The sequence below is a fragment of the Xenopus laevis genome, chromosome 7S (assembly GCF_017654675.1).
Source record: "Xenopus laevis strain J_2021 chromosome 7S, Xenopus_laevis_v10.1, whole genome shotgun sequence".
Lineage (NCBI taxonomy): Eukaryota > Metazoa > Chordata > Amphibia > Anura > Pipidae > Xenopus > Xenopus laevis.
In genome coordinates this window covers 25,211,061-25,226,628 of record NC_054384.1, presented here as the reverse complement: position 1 = coordinate 25,226,628, position 15,568 = coordinate 25,211,061, and the positions used below count along the sequence as shown (strand labels likewise).

The 15,568-nt window shown below is 43.1% G+C and overlaps 2 protein-coding genes across 5 annotated transcripts in view; one reads left to right on the top strand and one right to left on the bottom strand.

Moving 5' to 3' along the window:
- Nucleotides 1-15,568, top strand: part of kif20b.S (kinesin family member 20B S homeolog) — a 68,713-nt gene that overhangs the window by 16,537 nt on the left and 36,608 nt on the right. For all 4 annotated transcript variants that reach the window (XM_018226900.2, XM_018226898.2, XM_018226899.2 and 1 more), the window contains 5 exon segments: nt 643-789; nt 945-1,107; nt 9,216-9,509; nt 9,621-9,760; nt 10,293-10,434. In XM_018226900.2, the coding sequence (XP_018082389.1) occupies nt 643-789; nt 945-1,107; nt 9,216-9,509; nt 9,621-9,760; nt 10,293-10,434 (886 nt within the window).
- Nucleotides 5,051-8,322, bottom strand: LOC121396240. Its single transcript, XM_041571019.1, has 2 exons — nt 7,889-8,322; nt 5,051-7,103 (listed from the first exon to the last, which is right to left on the bottom strand). Exon 2 carries the CDS (start codon nt 6,913-6,915, stop codon nt 5,539-5,541), a length of 1,377 nt encoding a protein of 458 aa, XP_041426953.1. The 5' UTR covers nt 6,916-7,103; nt 7,889-8,322; the 3' UTR covers nt 5,051-5,538.

Genomic DNA, 15,568 nt, shown 5'->3' with positions numbered 1-15,568 from the left:
TTGTTTATTGGTAAAAGTCTCCTATGGCCTAAAGATTATATTAATAATTCAATGATTTTTAGATAGGCTCACACAGTCTTTAAAGTTATACTAACATATTCATATTAATGAAAAGAATGTGTGTCTCTTAAAAATTATTAATCCGTACTTATTCAGGACTGTTATTCATTAATTAAAATACAGACCTCCCAACTAAGCTGTACTTGCAGTGCAGGACATCGTTGGTTCTTAGCTGGAAAATAGTTAGCTATTCTTGATAGGCTGGTAGAGGGAAATGCTTTTATGGTGTGGAGAATAAACATTACTCCAGCTTACTGAAGGATTGTGGCCCTAGTCCAGTGTGATTGACCAGTGCTTCTCTACTCACACCTGTCAAAGTGTCGGCATTGCTTCATTTTGAGGGATAAATGTAATAGTGCCATCCTTCATTGCTAGTGATAGTAACTTGAATACATGGAATTTGCCAGTGTCGCTTTAATATTTTGGTTGCATGTATTTTCTTTCATAAAAAAATTCTAACTGGGACAGCTGAATGTTGACTCTTAAATGACTAATGATAGAAGTACAATGCACTATTATTATTAAGAAATCACCATACTTTATGGCTCTGCTTCAAATACATAAAATATTTTTTTTTCTTAGATTGGCACTGTGTGATTTGGCTGGTTCTGAAAGATGCACAAAGACTCAAAATGAAGGAGAGAGACTAAAGGAAAGTGGCAATATAAACACATCGTTGCTTATTCTGGGCAAATGTATCAATGCATTGAAGACAAGTCAGCAATCAAAGTAGGTGTTGAGCTGTTTTTCTGGTTATTACTTTACATAGAGGAATGAGTAAAATAGCATTTTTTTCTTTTATAAAGTGATATTGTGGTGTAAGTGAAATAGCATTTGCCAGTGCATACTCTTAATATTCACTTCCCTTCCTTCGTTTTCTGTAGGGCTCAACAGCACGTTCCATTTAGGGAAAGCAAGCTTACACACTACCTACAGAGCTTTTTCAGTGGCAAAGGCAAAGTGTGCATGATCGTTAACATCTGTCAGTCTGCCTCTTCTTATGATGAGACACTTAACGTTCTGAAATTCTCTGCTGTTGCTCAGAAGGTATGTGTTACTATCTTGCCAGATGCACATGTGTAGTTCTCCGCCACAGTTTTCAACAGCATCTTGTGGATATTAATGGATGGGCGTTATATCTAACTCAGTCACAAAGATAATTTAGAACAGGGCAGTCCAACTGGAGTCCTGCAGGTCAGAAGTACGCCCAATGCTTTTTATTCAGTCCGACAGCCGAATATGAGGTAATGCTGAGTCTAGCATGTTGCACAGAGGGCATGGAGGTTGTCTATATTGTAAACATAAATAAAAAAACTGCACTGTGCAACTTATTTTTGCTGCGGTATGTGGAAAATGAAAGCTGCATGATGATGGTCATAAGAATCAGTTATGAGACTTAGAAGAATTTTCTTTTGTTTTTTTTTTTTTACATCGTCAAGGGGTTGTTCACTTTCACGACAAAAATTCAGCACCTGACCATAACCCAGTGCACTTTACTATATATAGACCTGTGCCAGCCCTCCCCACGAAGTAATAAAGCCGGAGTCAGATTGTATTTACAATCTGACTCCGGCTTTACTACTTCTTGAGGAGGCTTGTGCCAACCTCTTTTGATGTTTTCTGGTGTTTTCTCCCCTTGCTGAAGGTCTGGGGTTGTGTGCACCTGGGCCCACCGTATACAGCGGTAAGCTCAAACAACGCATTTAAACTTATTATATACTGGTTACATAATTGTACAGTTGCAGAAGTTGCCCTGAACACGTCCGACCCGAAGGCCTTAAAATGTTTTTTTTCAGTACAGTTGTTTTTAGATAATCCACCAGTAATGAAGACTTTATTCGGGTAACTTCTATTTGTGCCCATTTTTTTCTAATATTGAAGTTGAAATATTTCTCAGAAGCTTCTGTGGAATATTAGCAACAATTTTATCAACTATAATTGCTGCCTTTAATGGGATTTTGAATAGTTTACAGAGTTTATGACCCCATACCCAAAGCTGCTTTAGAAAGCTATAAGAAGGTGAAAACAAAATATCAACTAATGGACCAAATTGTAACAGGTCGCAATCTGCACTTGGATCACTGAGCTGCCAGGCTAAGAAAGAGAGATTTTTGTACTCACCGTTAAATCTTTTTCTCTTGTCCTATATTGGGGGACACAGGCACCATGGGGATGAAGATCCTGCAGCTGGAGATGGACACTATGTTGCAAAATAAGACTCCTCCTCCTGCTCTGGGCTTCATCCCCTGCCTCCTCCTACAATCCTCAGTTTCTACCGAAGAAGGAGCAAAGCAGCCCAAAACAGAAGAGGAATCAACAATAACACCCTCAGAACTAAACATTTGAAAAATGTAACAACTAACAAAATGGAAAAAACGTCACGAATACCGTGAAAAAACAGTGTCAGAATAGGGAGGGAAAGCCTGTGTCCCCCAATATAGGACAAGAGAAAAAGATTTAACGGTGAGTACAAAAATCTCTCTTTCTCTTGCCTAATTGGGGGACACAGGCACCATGGGGACGTCCCAAAGCTCCCAAAAAGGGTGGGACACTGCATGTCAGGTGTCTAGCGAACTACAGCGCTGAGCACCTTCCTCCCAAAGGCAGCATCGGCTGAAGCATGTGTGTGAAGCCTGTAGAAGCGAGTGAATGTATGAAGGGATGCCCATGTGGCCGCTTTACAGATCTGTTCCGCAGAAGCTTGGTGACGGAAAGCCCACGAAGTGCTGAGGGAGCGAGTGGAGTGAGCTCTAACCCTGATCGGAGGATCCTTGCCCTTGACAGCGTATGCTCTGGAGATGACAGACCGGATCCACTTGGCTAAAGTCGTCTTGGCGGCCTTGGTGCCCCTTTTGGGGCCATCAGGGAGAATGAAGAGCGCATCAGTCCTACGAACCGGCTCTGTGGCTTTCAAATAGAATGAAACAGCTCGGACAACATCCAGAGTGTGGAGCTTGTGCTCAATCGGACCTTTGGGATTTGGACACAGGGAAGGGACAACAATGTCCTGGTTCAAGTGGAATGCAGATACCACCTTAGGCAAAAAGTCAGGAGTAGGGCGAAGCACCACTTTGTCCATATGAACGACTGTGAAAGGCGATTTGCAGGAGAGAGCCGCGAGTTCTGAAACTCTCCTAGCGGACGTGATCGCCAACAGGAACAACACCTTCTCAGTGAGCGTAGGCAGAGGAAGCTGATCAAGTGGTTCGAAGGGGTCCTCTTGTAAGGCCGATAGCACCAAATTGAGGTCCCACGGGGGCACAGGGCAGCGATACGGAGGGATAATACGAGTCGCACCTTGTAGAAAAGTCTGGATTTTAGGTTTAAGGGCCAGCTTGCATTGCAGGAGAATAGACAGGGCCGAAACCTGCACCTTGAGGGAGCTGAGGGCTAAGCCCTTCGAAAGACCGTCCTGCAAGAAGGAGAGGACCTCCTTGACACGTGCCTTCTGAGGATTTATGGCTCCGTGTTCACACCATGAAATGAAGGTCTTCCAAACACGGTGGTATATCCTGGCAGAAACAGGCCGTCGTGCTCGCAGCATGGTGGGAATCGCATCAGGGGGTGCTCCGGAATCCCGTAGAATCAAGGCCTCAAGAGCCACGCCGTTAAATCCCATAGACGAGAATTCGGGTGGGCAACCGGACCCTGAGTGAGGAGGTCTGACCGTTGAGGAAGAGGGAAGGGACTGTCCGCGGCCATGGCGATGAGATCTGCGAACCAGGCCCTGCGGGGCCAGAAGGGCGCCACCAAGATGGTCAGAGTTCCCTCTCTTTTGATCTTTTTGATTACCTTTGGTAGGAGTGCCAGAGGGGGGAAGATGTAAACTCTGGAGAAGCTCCACGGAATCACTAGGGCGTCTACTGCGTGAGCCAAGGGGTCGAGGCTCCTGGATACAAAGCACGGGACCTGCCGGTTGGACCTGGACGCCATGAGGTCGACGTCTGGCAAGCCCCACCTTGCCACAATGAGATGAAACACCTCGTGGTGGAGGCTCCACTCCCCGTGATCGATCGTTTCCCTGCTCAGGTAGTCTGCCAACCAATTGTCCACCCCGGGTATGTGGACCGCCGATATGGCGGGGACGTTGTTCTCCGCCCAAGTTAGAATCTCCTGAGCTTCCTTGAGGGCCGCCAGACTTCTGGTGCCGCCTTGATGGTTTATGTAGGCCACGGCCGTCACGTTGTCGGACTGGATTCGCACGGGGTGGCCCTGAAGTACTGTCGCCGTGTGTTCCAGGGAGTAGCGTATCGCTCTGAGCTCCAGAAGGTTGATGGGTAGCTGCCGTTCCGCTGGAGTCCAGAGACCCTGTACAGTGGTTTGGTCTATGACACCTCCCCACCCGCGAAGACTGGCATCTGTGGTGAGAATCTTCCAGTGATGGGGGGGGAAGGGTTTTCCCCCCGTCGTCCGAATCGGTTGAAGCCACCATTGGAGAGAGAGAAGCACACGACGTGGGATGGGAATCTTGCGATCGAGGTTGACTCGGTCCCTGCGCTGGTGTAGCAGGATGGTGCGTTGAAGTGGTCTGGTGTGAGATTGAGCATACGGGATGGCCGGAAAGGACGCCACCATCGTGCCCAGCGTTTGCATCGCCGATCGAAGGGTAACCTTGTTGGATCCCATGAGAGATCTGATCCGAGTCCGGAGGGTCCGGACCTTGTCCTGCGGCAGAAATGCTCTCCCCTGTCTGGAGTCCAGTATCAGGCCGAGATACTGTATGGCTTGAGTCGGGTGGAGGTTCGACTTGTTGAAGTTGACCGTCCAGCCCAGAGATGTCAGGGTCTGGAGAACTTGAGATGTGTGCAGATGAGCCAGAGAGGCGGACTGACCCTTGACGAGGAGATCGTCTAAATAGGGAATAACGGTGATGCCTCTGAGTCGGAGGTCTTCCAATGCCGCCGCCATGACCTTGGTGAAGGTGCGTGGGGCCGACGAAAGGCCGAATGGCAGCGCCACGAACTGCCAATGATTTCCGTCCACAAAAATCTGAGGAAGCTGTGGTGAGCTGGATGAATGGGAATATGGAGATATGCCTCCTTGATGTCTATGACTGTCATGAACTCGTTCTCTTCCATGGAGGCAAGAACTGACTGTATTGACTCCATTTTGAAATGGCACCTTTTGACGAATGGGTTGAGATCCTTCAGGTCTAGGACAGGTCTGAGCGAGCCGTCTTTTTTGGGGACCATGAAGATGTTGGAATAGTAGCCCCTTCCCTTGGAGTGTGATGGGACGGGTTGAATGGTGCCCTCCATGGCCAGGTTTTGTATGACGGCAAGGAATTTGGTTCTGTCGGGGACCTTGGCCGGCATCCTGGATACGAAAAATCTGTGAGGGGGCGTGTGTAAAAAGTCTATCAAAAGTCCTTGGGAAACCACCCGAAGGACCCACTGGTCCCGAATTTTGTTGTGCCAAACCTCTCGAAAGGACTTGAGTCGACCTCCTAAGGGAATCCCTTCGGGAGGGGGCACACCTTCATGCGGTGTGGGGTTTATCTTGGGAAGGCTTGGAGGTGGGCTTAGAGGAAGACCAGGGTTGTCTCTGTTTTCCTGGAAATCGGGAGCGAAAGTTGGAGGTGGGCTTATCTGATTGCGTCTTCGACCTTTGTCCTTGTCTGAAGGGCCGAAAAAAGGGTCTCCTTTTGAAGGGGGGTCTCTTGGGTCTGGTTTGGGGAAGTAGCGTGCTCTTTCCCCCAGTCGCTTGAGAAATGATTTTATCCAGTTCGGCCCCGAAGAGGAGTTTACCTTGAAAAGGAATGCTGACTAGAGAGCGTTTGGAGGTTAGGTCAGCGGACCATGACTTTAGCCACAAATATCTGCGAGCGGCTACAGAGTGGGCTGAAGCTTGAGCCACCATCCTTGCCGCGTCGAGTGCTGCGTCCCCGATGTAGGTAGTGGCGTCAGCTATCTTGGAAAGGATGTTGTCGGTAGTTGGATCTTCGGATCCTATGAGCTGTGCCGCCTGTTCCACCCAGACCTCCATGGCCTTAGCCACCCAGGCGATAGCAAAGATGGGCCGGAAGGCCGAGCCCGATGCGGTGAATGAGGACTTGCAGAAACCCTCGAGGCGCTTGTCAATGGGGTCTTTGAAAGCGGCCGCGTCGGCAACAGGGATGGTGGTATTCCTGGATAATCTGGAGACTGGGGGATCCACCGCAGGAGGTGAAGACCAGAGATCAATGCATTCCTTCGGAAAGGGATATGTCTGGGTGAATCGCTTGGAAATTTGCACTCTGTGATCAGGGTTTTTCCATTGGGACTTGATGATTTCGTCAAGCTGTTCGTATGCGGGGAAAAGGCAAGAGCTTTTCTTGTGACGCTTAAAGATGTTCTTTGCTGGCTCGATGGAGGGAGAATCTTCCTCAATGTTTAGCGTGTTGAGAACTGCTTGAATAAGGCCTTCCACTTCCCCTTGAGTTCTGGGAGTGTCAATGTCAGGATCAGGGAGCTCCTGATCGGAGTCCTCGTCTGACGGAACCTGACCTTCCTCGTCGGATGGAGAAAGAAGTTCTCCGGGGGAGTCCGGAGGTGAAGGGGCTGGGCGTTTTGATTTCCCTGGGCGGTGTTGAGAAGGTTGGGATAAGTGCTCCAGCACTTTGTCCAGGGTCTCGGGGATGCGGGCCAAATGTTGAATGCCTGCAAGTGAGAGGGAAATAGCCCTAAGGAGATCTGGGTCCGAAGTACTAGCCTGAGGTAGAGTAGGTATTTCGGAAATTCTGCAGGCCCCACACAATGATTCAGGCGAGGCTGAAGAAAATTTTGTTTTACAATTTGAGCAGGCTAAAAATGAGACCTGCGAGTGGGTTAGAGCTGAGGACTTGGAGGTCCTGGGCTCATCTGTCTTGTTAGCCATATTGCTCCTTCTTGGAAACTGTAGAAGTAATAGGCAAAGATCCAATATAAACGGTGTAAAAACCCTTTTTTTTTTTTTTTTTTTTTTTTTTTTTTTTTTTTTTTTTTTTTTTATAATATGAGGCAGGGGAATCGACCTCCTAGCCGAAGCAGAGTATGGCTGTGGGCACTTCTCCAGGCAGGTGTGGTCTGTGGAGAAAACAACAGAAGTATGAATGGTAGCCCAGGGGGTCCATTTACCCTGTAATGTAGTAGCCCTTAGTAAGCAGCCCATATGTAAGCATAGTCATCCACATACACGTAGCCATAATCGGAAGGCATAGAAGGGGTATAAGATACATGTATTACATTCCCTGTCTGTCTGTACAATATATATACATATATATAAATAATAAGAATAATGATATAATAGCCAGGGAAGTACATTTTTGTGCCTTGCCGTAGACACAAGGCTAGATTCCAACACACCAGGGACGGCAGTGTATTAGGGGAAAGAGGACATGTGAAAGATCAGGGGCTAAAATGGGTATATAATAGTATCCCAGCACAAGACAAACCCTGTAGGAAGAAGCGCGCCGCCATAAGGGAGGCAGCGTGTGAGGAGAGTAATGGAGGAGCGGAGAATAAGCATAGAACCGCTCGCCGTGAGCTTAGAAAATTGTGCGCTACCTGGTCGCAGAGGAATCCGGAGCAGACTGTGCAGAGAGAAGGCCGGTCGCGTCTGGCGGGAAGGGAGCGGAAGCGGAAGTGGAGGGTGATGGAACGCAGTGCGTTCCACCATAGAAAAAAGGCGCGCGTCCTGCAAGAAGAGAAGGCTGGGAGGGCGGGGCAGGGCGGGAGGGATGGTGGAACGCATGCGTTCCACCATGGAAACGGAGGGGAAAACTAGAAAAAGAAAGGGGCGCATAAGGAAAAAACGTCGCTTGTACAGAGAGGGTGACAGAGTTGAATAATGTATTAAATGAATTACTCACCAACTAGGAATCAGCCAGCTGAGTTGTGCCCAGTAAAAGATGCCCCCTGTGAATAAGAGACACACATATAAATATATATATGCACAGGTGTGAAATATATATGTATATGTGAGCTATTATGCTGTTATACACCCGGGTGGGTGTATATCGCTGATGCAGACCTCCGTAGAGCGGGAAAGCAGCGCAGGGGGTGAGGAGCCAGCCTGCAGACCTCCGGAGAGCGGGAAGGCTAAAGGGCAATTCTTGGCAGCTGGAGAGGCGCTTGAGTGAATCAGTGGCCCCTTGGTGTGGCGTGATCTTAGACCTGAGGCCCTGATCAGTGCTCCAGCCACTAGACGGTGAAAAAGCGTGTCGTCTCCTTCTGAGGACACTAAAAGAAACTGAGGATTGTAGGAGGAGGCAGGGGATGAAGCCCAGAGCAGGAGGAGGAGTCTTATTTTGCAACATAGTGTCCATCTCCAGCTGCAGGATCTTCATCCCCATGGTGCCTGTGTCCCCCAATTAGGCAAGAGAAAAAGAAACAGAAACACGAACCGTTAAACTTCAAATAACAGTAAAAAATAAAAATATTTAAAGTAATGGGGAAAAAAGTATTTTAATTTCTGGTGAGCAAAAATTGTTTATTGGGTAAACAACCCCTTTAAAGGAATGTTGAAAAATAAATTGAGCGGGCAAAAGTAGCTCTTTTTAAATTACACAGAATGGCATTCATTTTACCTACTGTATTAAAATTAAAGGGTAAACATACCCCCCCAAAGTTATATAGTTATGTGTGCCCTTTTATAGTATGGCAAAAATATTACTTTATGTGCAGTCTAAAAGACATAGCGTCTCCTGCTCCGTGAATGCATATATATTTTTTAAAGGAAAAGTTCAAGTGAAAACAAAAACTAGGTGAAAGGCTGCGCAAAATAAAACATGTTTGTTTCTAATATAGTTAGCCAAAAATGTAATTTATCCAGGCCCGGATTTGCGGCAAGGCCGCAAAGGGCCAGGCCTAGGGCGGCATGCCGACTAGCTGCACGATTGATTTGTTTAATTCTGTAGCACTAGACTCTAGTGCTCTGTTAGAAGAATGCATGCGCATGCAATCCTTTGGGAGGGAGGGGCGACGGAAGACCCTGGCCTCCAGGCGTCCTCATTTTAAATCACTCCAGCCTTTATACATTGCATTTTTGGCTAACTAACTACATATCAGAAACATTTTTTTATTTTGCACAGCCTATCCATTTACCCAGTTTTTATTTTTACACTGAACAATTCCCTTTAACAATTATTAAACTTAAATAGAAACTGCTGTTTTTTCACTTCCCCATTGTTTAAACAGGTTCTTATCCTGGAGTCTTGTCAGAATTCAGAGGCTGTGCCTTGTGTTCAGAAAAAAAGCGCTAGAGAGGTTTCATTTATAATCAACAATGCAGACAGCAAGCATTGGAACTCAAGAAAGCGGGCAACAGTGCAGTGGGATTCACGTCTTGAAGATGTGCCAGAAGATGGAAATGATGAGGAGGATTCTGAGGAAGAGGAGTGCCTTGACTGTACCTATCAAGATGATGAGGAGGAGGAGGAGGATGATGGTGTTCAAGAAGATGAACTTGTGATTAAGAAAGATGCATACCAGGTGTGTGGCACTTCGATACCTAATTATTTGTGGAAAATAGTAAAATAAATAGTTATATAACGCCTAGTTAATGGATTTGTAAAGCATGTTGTTTGTTCTTTTTGATTTTAGAAACTGCTGGACCTCATAGAAGATTTAAAAACCAAGCTGGTGAATGAGAAAAAAGACAAGCTACTTATGGAATTAAAGATCCGTGAAGAAGTAGCGAAAGAATTTACTGACCATTTCATGCAGCGAGAGAAGGATTTTAAGTAAGAATTTCATAAACTTATAAAACTATGATTGCCAACTGTGTTTTCCTTATTAAGGTAATCATGACCGCTGCTTTACAGGCATTAATTGTTGATTATGGAAATATGTAACTAGTCACCTGACAACTGGTGGCACAGGCAGGAATGCATGCAGATCAATGGGGAGGTTTCTTTTGTCATCATGTTCAGCCCTCAAGTAGCATAGCTGGATATTGATTTTTGTACTGCAATTGTGTGCATCTTCTTTTCTCCTAGTCAGCTTGGGGTACACAGGGACAGTGGGTGGTATGGGGTTTTTTCCCCTCAGATTGATTTCTCCTTTAAGGCTAAGACACGCATGGCTTTTGATAATGGTAAAGGTGGGTACTGAGCAACACTTTTATTTCCTAGACAAAAGAATAGCAAGTGGATTCCTTGTATTAAACACAATTACACGGGTATACCTGGCTTGAATCATATGGAGAGAAGCACCGAGTATTATAAATTAAATGAAGTATCAATCTTACATTTTGCATTTCTGTTTGTGCTTTAGTGAACGCTTGGAAAAAGAAAAGGAGTTGATGGAGGATCGATGTGATGAAAGAATAGAAATTTTCCAAGATTTGGTGAGAAAATGTTCTAAGGATCCGGATGAAGGAGAAGAAGCTGAAAATAGAGACCGTACAACAGACCAGGTACATTTTATTCCCCTCAAAATTTTAATTTATTTAAGTATAATTTATTGTAACTATTCTCACTAGGACTTCAGACTACATGCATCATTCTCCCTTATATTTCTGTTCTAGATTGCCTAGAATAGAAATCTGTTAGAATCCTGTAATACATTCCGTTCTCAAATGTGCGACTGGACTTGTATGATCTGACCAAAAGCTGCAGTTTGTTTCAACCTGGTTAATAGCCTTAGTTAAATCATTTATTCAAATACTTGCTGTATGATCCAGTCTATGTTGATTCAATATACTTCTACTGGATCAAAGCGCATATACACGAGGCATTGTTGATGAGGATGTTAAGATGGCCATTGCATGTAAAAGATATGTAGATATATTGAACACGGAGCACCAGCAGTCATTAAAATCCATATTTTATTGATTCTTCATTAAAAAGACAAGCAGGACATGTATCCCAAGGCATGCTTGCCTTGACATGTCCTGCTTGTCTTTTTAATGAAGAATCAATAAAATATGGTTTTTAATGACTGCTGGTGCTCCTTGTTCAATATATCTACTTGAAGGCTGTACGTGTCGGGAGCGTTTTCTCACGTGTTAGCACAGCAGGAAGAAGATTCACAAGGTCTGTGACTGCTCCCTTGTCTTTCCTTTTGCTCTTATCATGTAAAAGATATGTGCAGACTTGCATGTGCATCCAGACCGATCAGATGTATGTTCTTCAAACCAATGTTTTGAAATTAGGGGGCTGTGCATACCTGTAAGGGTAGGACTGTATTAATACCCCAGTGCAGTTCTTCCATGTGCTGAAATGGTTATCTGAACTGTCTCTTCATTCATCATTTCTATGTAGTGCAGAAATATTACGGTAATGTTCTTTCATTTCTCTACCGTTAAGACTTTTCACATAGGGGCCGATTCACTAACTTCGAGTGAAGGATTCGAAGGTAAAAAACTTTGACTTTCGACGTTTTTTTTGGGCTACTTCGACCTACGACTTTGAATCGAAGGATTCGTAGTAAAAATCATTCGACCATTCGATAGTCGAAGTACTGTCTTTTTAAAAAAAACTTCGATCCCCTAGTTCGCCATCTAAAAGCTACCGAAGTCAATGTTAGCCTATGGGGAAGGTCCCCATAGGCTTGCCTAACTTTTTTTGATCGAAGGATATTCCTTCAATAGTTGGATTAAAATCCATCGAATCGAAGGATTTTATCGTTCGATCGAAGGAATTATCCTTCGATCGTTCGATCAAACTATCCGCACTAAATCCTTCGACTTCGATATTCGAAGTCGAAGGATTTTAATTCCTAGTCGAATATCGAGGGTTAATTAACCCTCGATATTCCACCCTTAGTGAGTCGGCCCCACAGTGTAGGTCATTCTATATGGCACGGTTTTACTATTCAGGTCCTCTCTGGGAGAATTGTGATATTTAAAATACAACTTCTTCCCATGTGCTTCATATAATAAAAGTTGCTAGTGAGCATTCCTGTGGAATCATGGCCTGATATCACAAGCTGCCTGAAATAAGCAGCAAAAGGTAGGAAGGGCAGTTTGCAGAGAAATTGACCCTGTAAGTTCTATTAAACCTGCAGAATAAATAAAAACTGGTTGCTAGCACTTGCGATTTACAGGCTTAAAGGGGTTGTTCACCTTTAGAGGCATATTTATCAAGGATCAGAATTTCGAAGTTAAAAAAAAAACTTTGAAATTCGACCATCGAATTTGAGTACTTCGATAGTCAAAAGTATTTTTTCCATCGAAAACTGCAGTATTTGATCGAAGGATGATTGTAGTAAAATCGTACGATTGAAGGATTTAAAAAAAAAAAAATTGACTTCTCAAAATTCGCCCAAAAGCCTCAGGTTCCAGGAGGTACCCCATAGGCTAAACAGCAATTCGGCAAGGTTTAAGGTGGCGAAGTGTCGGAGTCAATTTTTTTAATTGGATTTTCGAGTGGTCGAATTTTCTAATTTGGCCTATTCGATGGTCAAAGTACCCAAAATTACTTCAAAATTCGAAGGTTTTTAATTCGAAAATTCACTTCGTCCTTTGATAAATCTGCCCCTTAAAGTTAATTTTTAGTATGCTATAAAATGGCCAGTTCTAAGTAATTTTTCAATTGTTTTTTTTATAGCTTTTTAATGATTTGCTTTCCTCTTCTAACTCTTTCCAGCTCTCAAAACACTGAGTCCATGTAAAAAAACAAATGCTCTGTAAGGCTACAAATGTATAGTTACTGCTACTTTATTACTCCTCTTTCTATTCAGACCCTCTCTTATTCATATTCCAGTCTCTTATTCAAATCATTGCATGGTTGCTAGGGTCATTTGGACTCTAGCTACCAGGTGGCTGAAATTGCAAATGGGAAAGATGCTAAATAAACATTTAAATTTAAAAATACAATTAAAACCAATTGCAAATTGTCTCAGAATATCATGCTCTACATAATACTAATGTAAACCACCCCTTTAAGTCAATTTCTTTTCTATAGACAAAGTACTTGGTATATTCTTTCCTTTTTCTTTGTAGTTTATGGGAGATAATTTTAGCCGTTCCCACTTTAAAGGACAAGGAAACTAAAATAGAATAAGGCTAGAAATGCTGTATTTTGTATACTAAACATAAACATAAAAAGATTTCTGCTTTCAAAGTTGGCCACAGGGGGCTGTCATCTTGTTACCTTGTTAAACGTCTTTGCCTGACCCTGCACATGCTCAGTGTGGTCTGGGCTGCTTAGGGATAAACAAAGCTGCTTGAATTCTGCATGCTTGGTAAGTAAGGTCTCCCTGCTGTTCATAAGTATGATTGTTTCCCTGCTCAGCAGTTAGGGACCATCTGACAATTGCTATCCACAGCAGTAAATGAAGGGAGAATTTCACTGCATACAGTCAGGTTTCTTATACAAACGGTACACATTTTATAATTAAAGTATATTGGAGAAAGGTTTCTTTTTCATTAAAGAAAGTAAAAATGGGATTTCCTTTTTTTTTTTTTGCCTTTCCTTGTCCTTTAAGATTGGTGACACATGGCAGAAAGAAGTTGTTTTAAAAGGCACTCACACCTTAGTGAAACATCTTATTGTAACTAATGTGGATTTGTAACAAGATGTAACATTTTGTAACAAGGTGAATATGACCTATAGCTTCTCTTCTAAGGATAATCGCACCCCTCAGAAAATAATTTATTTTTTATCATGCTTCCTTTGTCATTCTGCACTTAAATTTTTTGTGTGTCGGGTCGAATCAATTATTTTGTCCTTTTGATGCGCTATTGTTATACGACAGCAGTAACCTAAAGCACATTAAGATGTCATTTGTCTGATGTGTTCCGCTGAGAGATTTTTCATATATGCTCATAATTATTATTGGAGGTAGCGTGGGACATAATGGAAGCCTTATCAAATCCTTTCACAGATTTTACTTTTAATGCTACGGAGTAAAGAAGAAAAAAAATCTTCCCTTGACATATATTAACCTTAGCTGCCAGTTTGTGAAATATTAATTGGATCTGAGAGGTCCTCGTATGATTAAAAGTACTCGTATCTGCTTTGGTTTTGTGGGAGTGCTTTATATATTGTGCATGGGGAAACTGCTTGCTGTAAAACCTTTTGCTGTGTATTTGTGCCTCCATCATGCATCCAACTTTCTGATGCTACGTTTTCTTTTAGGGGACACAAACTCTAATAATCTGTTCTTGATGGATTGAAGGCTCTGCCTGCCTTTATATGTAGACTAGATTGTGTTACATTCTACCACTTCGCATGGGAGAGAAAGTAATAGGGGTGCCTGGCCTGGTTTATTTTGATTATTATCTTGTAACGAAGACTGTCCAGGGTTTTTGGAGAGGATGAGTACATTTATGTGTTTAAAGGGGTGGTTCACCTTTGAGGTAACTTTTTATATTTCCAATTCCTATCAACTTTGCAATTGGTCTTCATTATTTATGTTATACTTTTTGAGTTATTTGCTTTTTTTCTTCTGACCCTTTCCGGCTTTCAAATGGGGGGCACTTACCCCATCTTAAAAACAAATGCTCTATTGTTATTGCTACTTTTTATTACTCCTCTTTCTATTCATGCCCTCTCCTATTTATATTCTAGTCTCTTATTCAAATCAGTGCTTAGTTGCTAGGGTAATTTGGACCCTAGTGACCGGCTTGCCGAAAATGCAAACTGGAGAGCTGCTGAATAAAAAGCTAAGAAACTAAAAAAAAAAAAAACGCAAATAATAAAAAATGAAAACGAATTGAAAATGGTTTCAGAATATTACTCTATACATCATATTAAAAGTTAATTTAAAGGTGAACAGCCCCTTTAAGAAACTGCAGTCAGGGCTCATTTGGGTTTATTAAAGGACAAGTAACCATAAAAATAATTGAATGTAAAAGTGACAAGGATGCTTTTTAAAGGGATCCTGTCATCAGAAAACATGTTTTTTTCAAAACGGATCAGGTAATAGAGCTACTCCAGCAGACTTCCGCACTGAAATCCATTTCTCAAAAGAGCAAACAGATTTTTTTTATATTCAGTTTTGAAATCTGACATGGGGATAGACATTTTGTCAATTTCCCAGCTGCCCCTGGTCATGTGACCAGGGGCAGTAAAGAGTGACTAAAGCTGGCCATAGATGTAAAGATTTTTAAAAGATACGATCGTCATCGTGAGACCACGATTATCTCGAAACGATCGTACGAATTGTCCATCAACTAAAAAGACCATTTACCAGGAAAACAAAGGGTAGCTGCCTGCTTGTCCCTGCAAACATAGATAGATTGCACTGGGGCCGATAAAGATTTTTTAACCTGACCGATCAATTTCCGGATAGATGTCTTACGAAAAATTGTAAGATTTACGATCGTTCGAATCCCACTAACTGCACGATAACTTAACAGATTGGCCGGACTTCGCCAAAAAACAGTCGTTCGGCAAGAGAAATCTTTGCGTCTATGGGGAGCTTAAAATTTATCAGAGCACAAGTCATATGACTGGGGGGCAGCTGGAAAACTGACAATATGTCTAGCCCCATGTCAGATTTCCAAATTCAATATAAAAAAAATCTGTTTGCTCTTTGAAAAAAATGGATTTCAGTGCAGAAGTCTATTAATTGATGCGTTCTGAAAAAAAAACATGACTGTA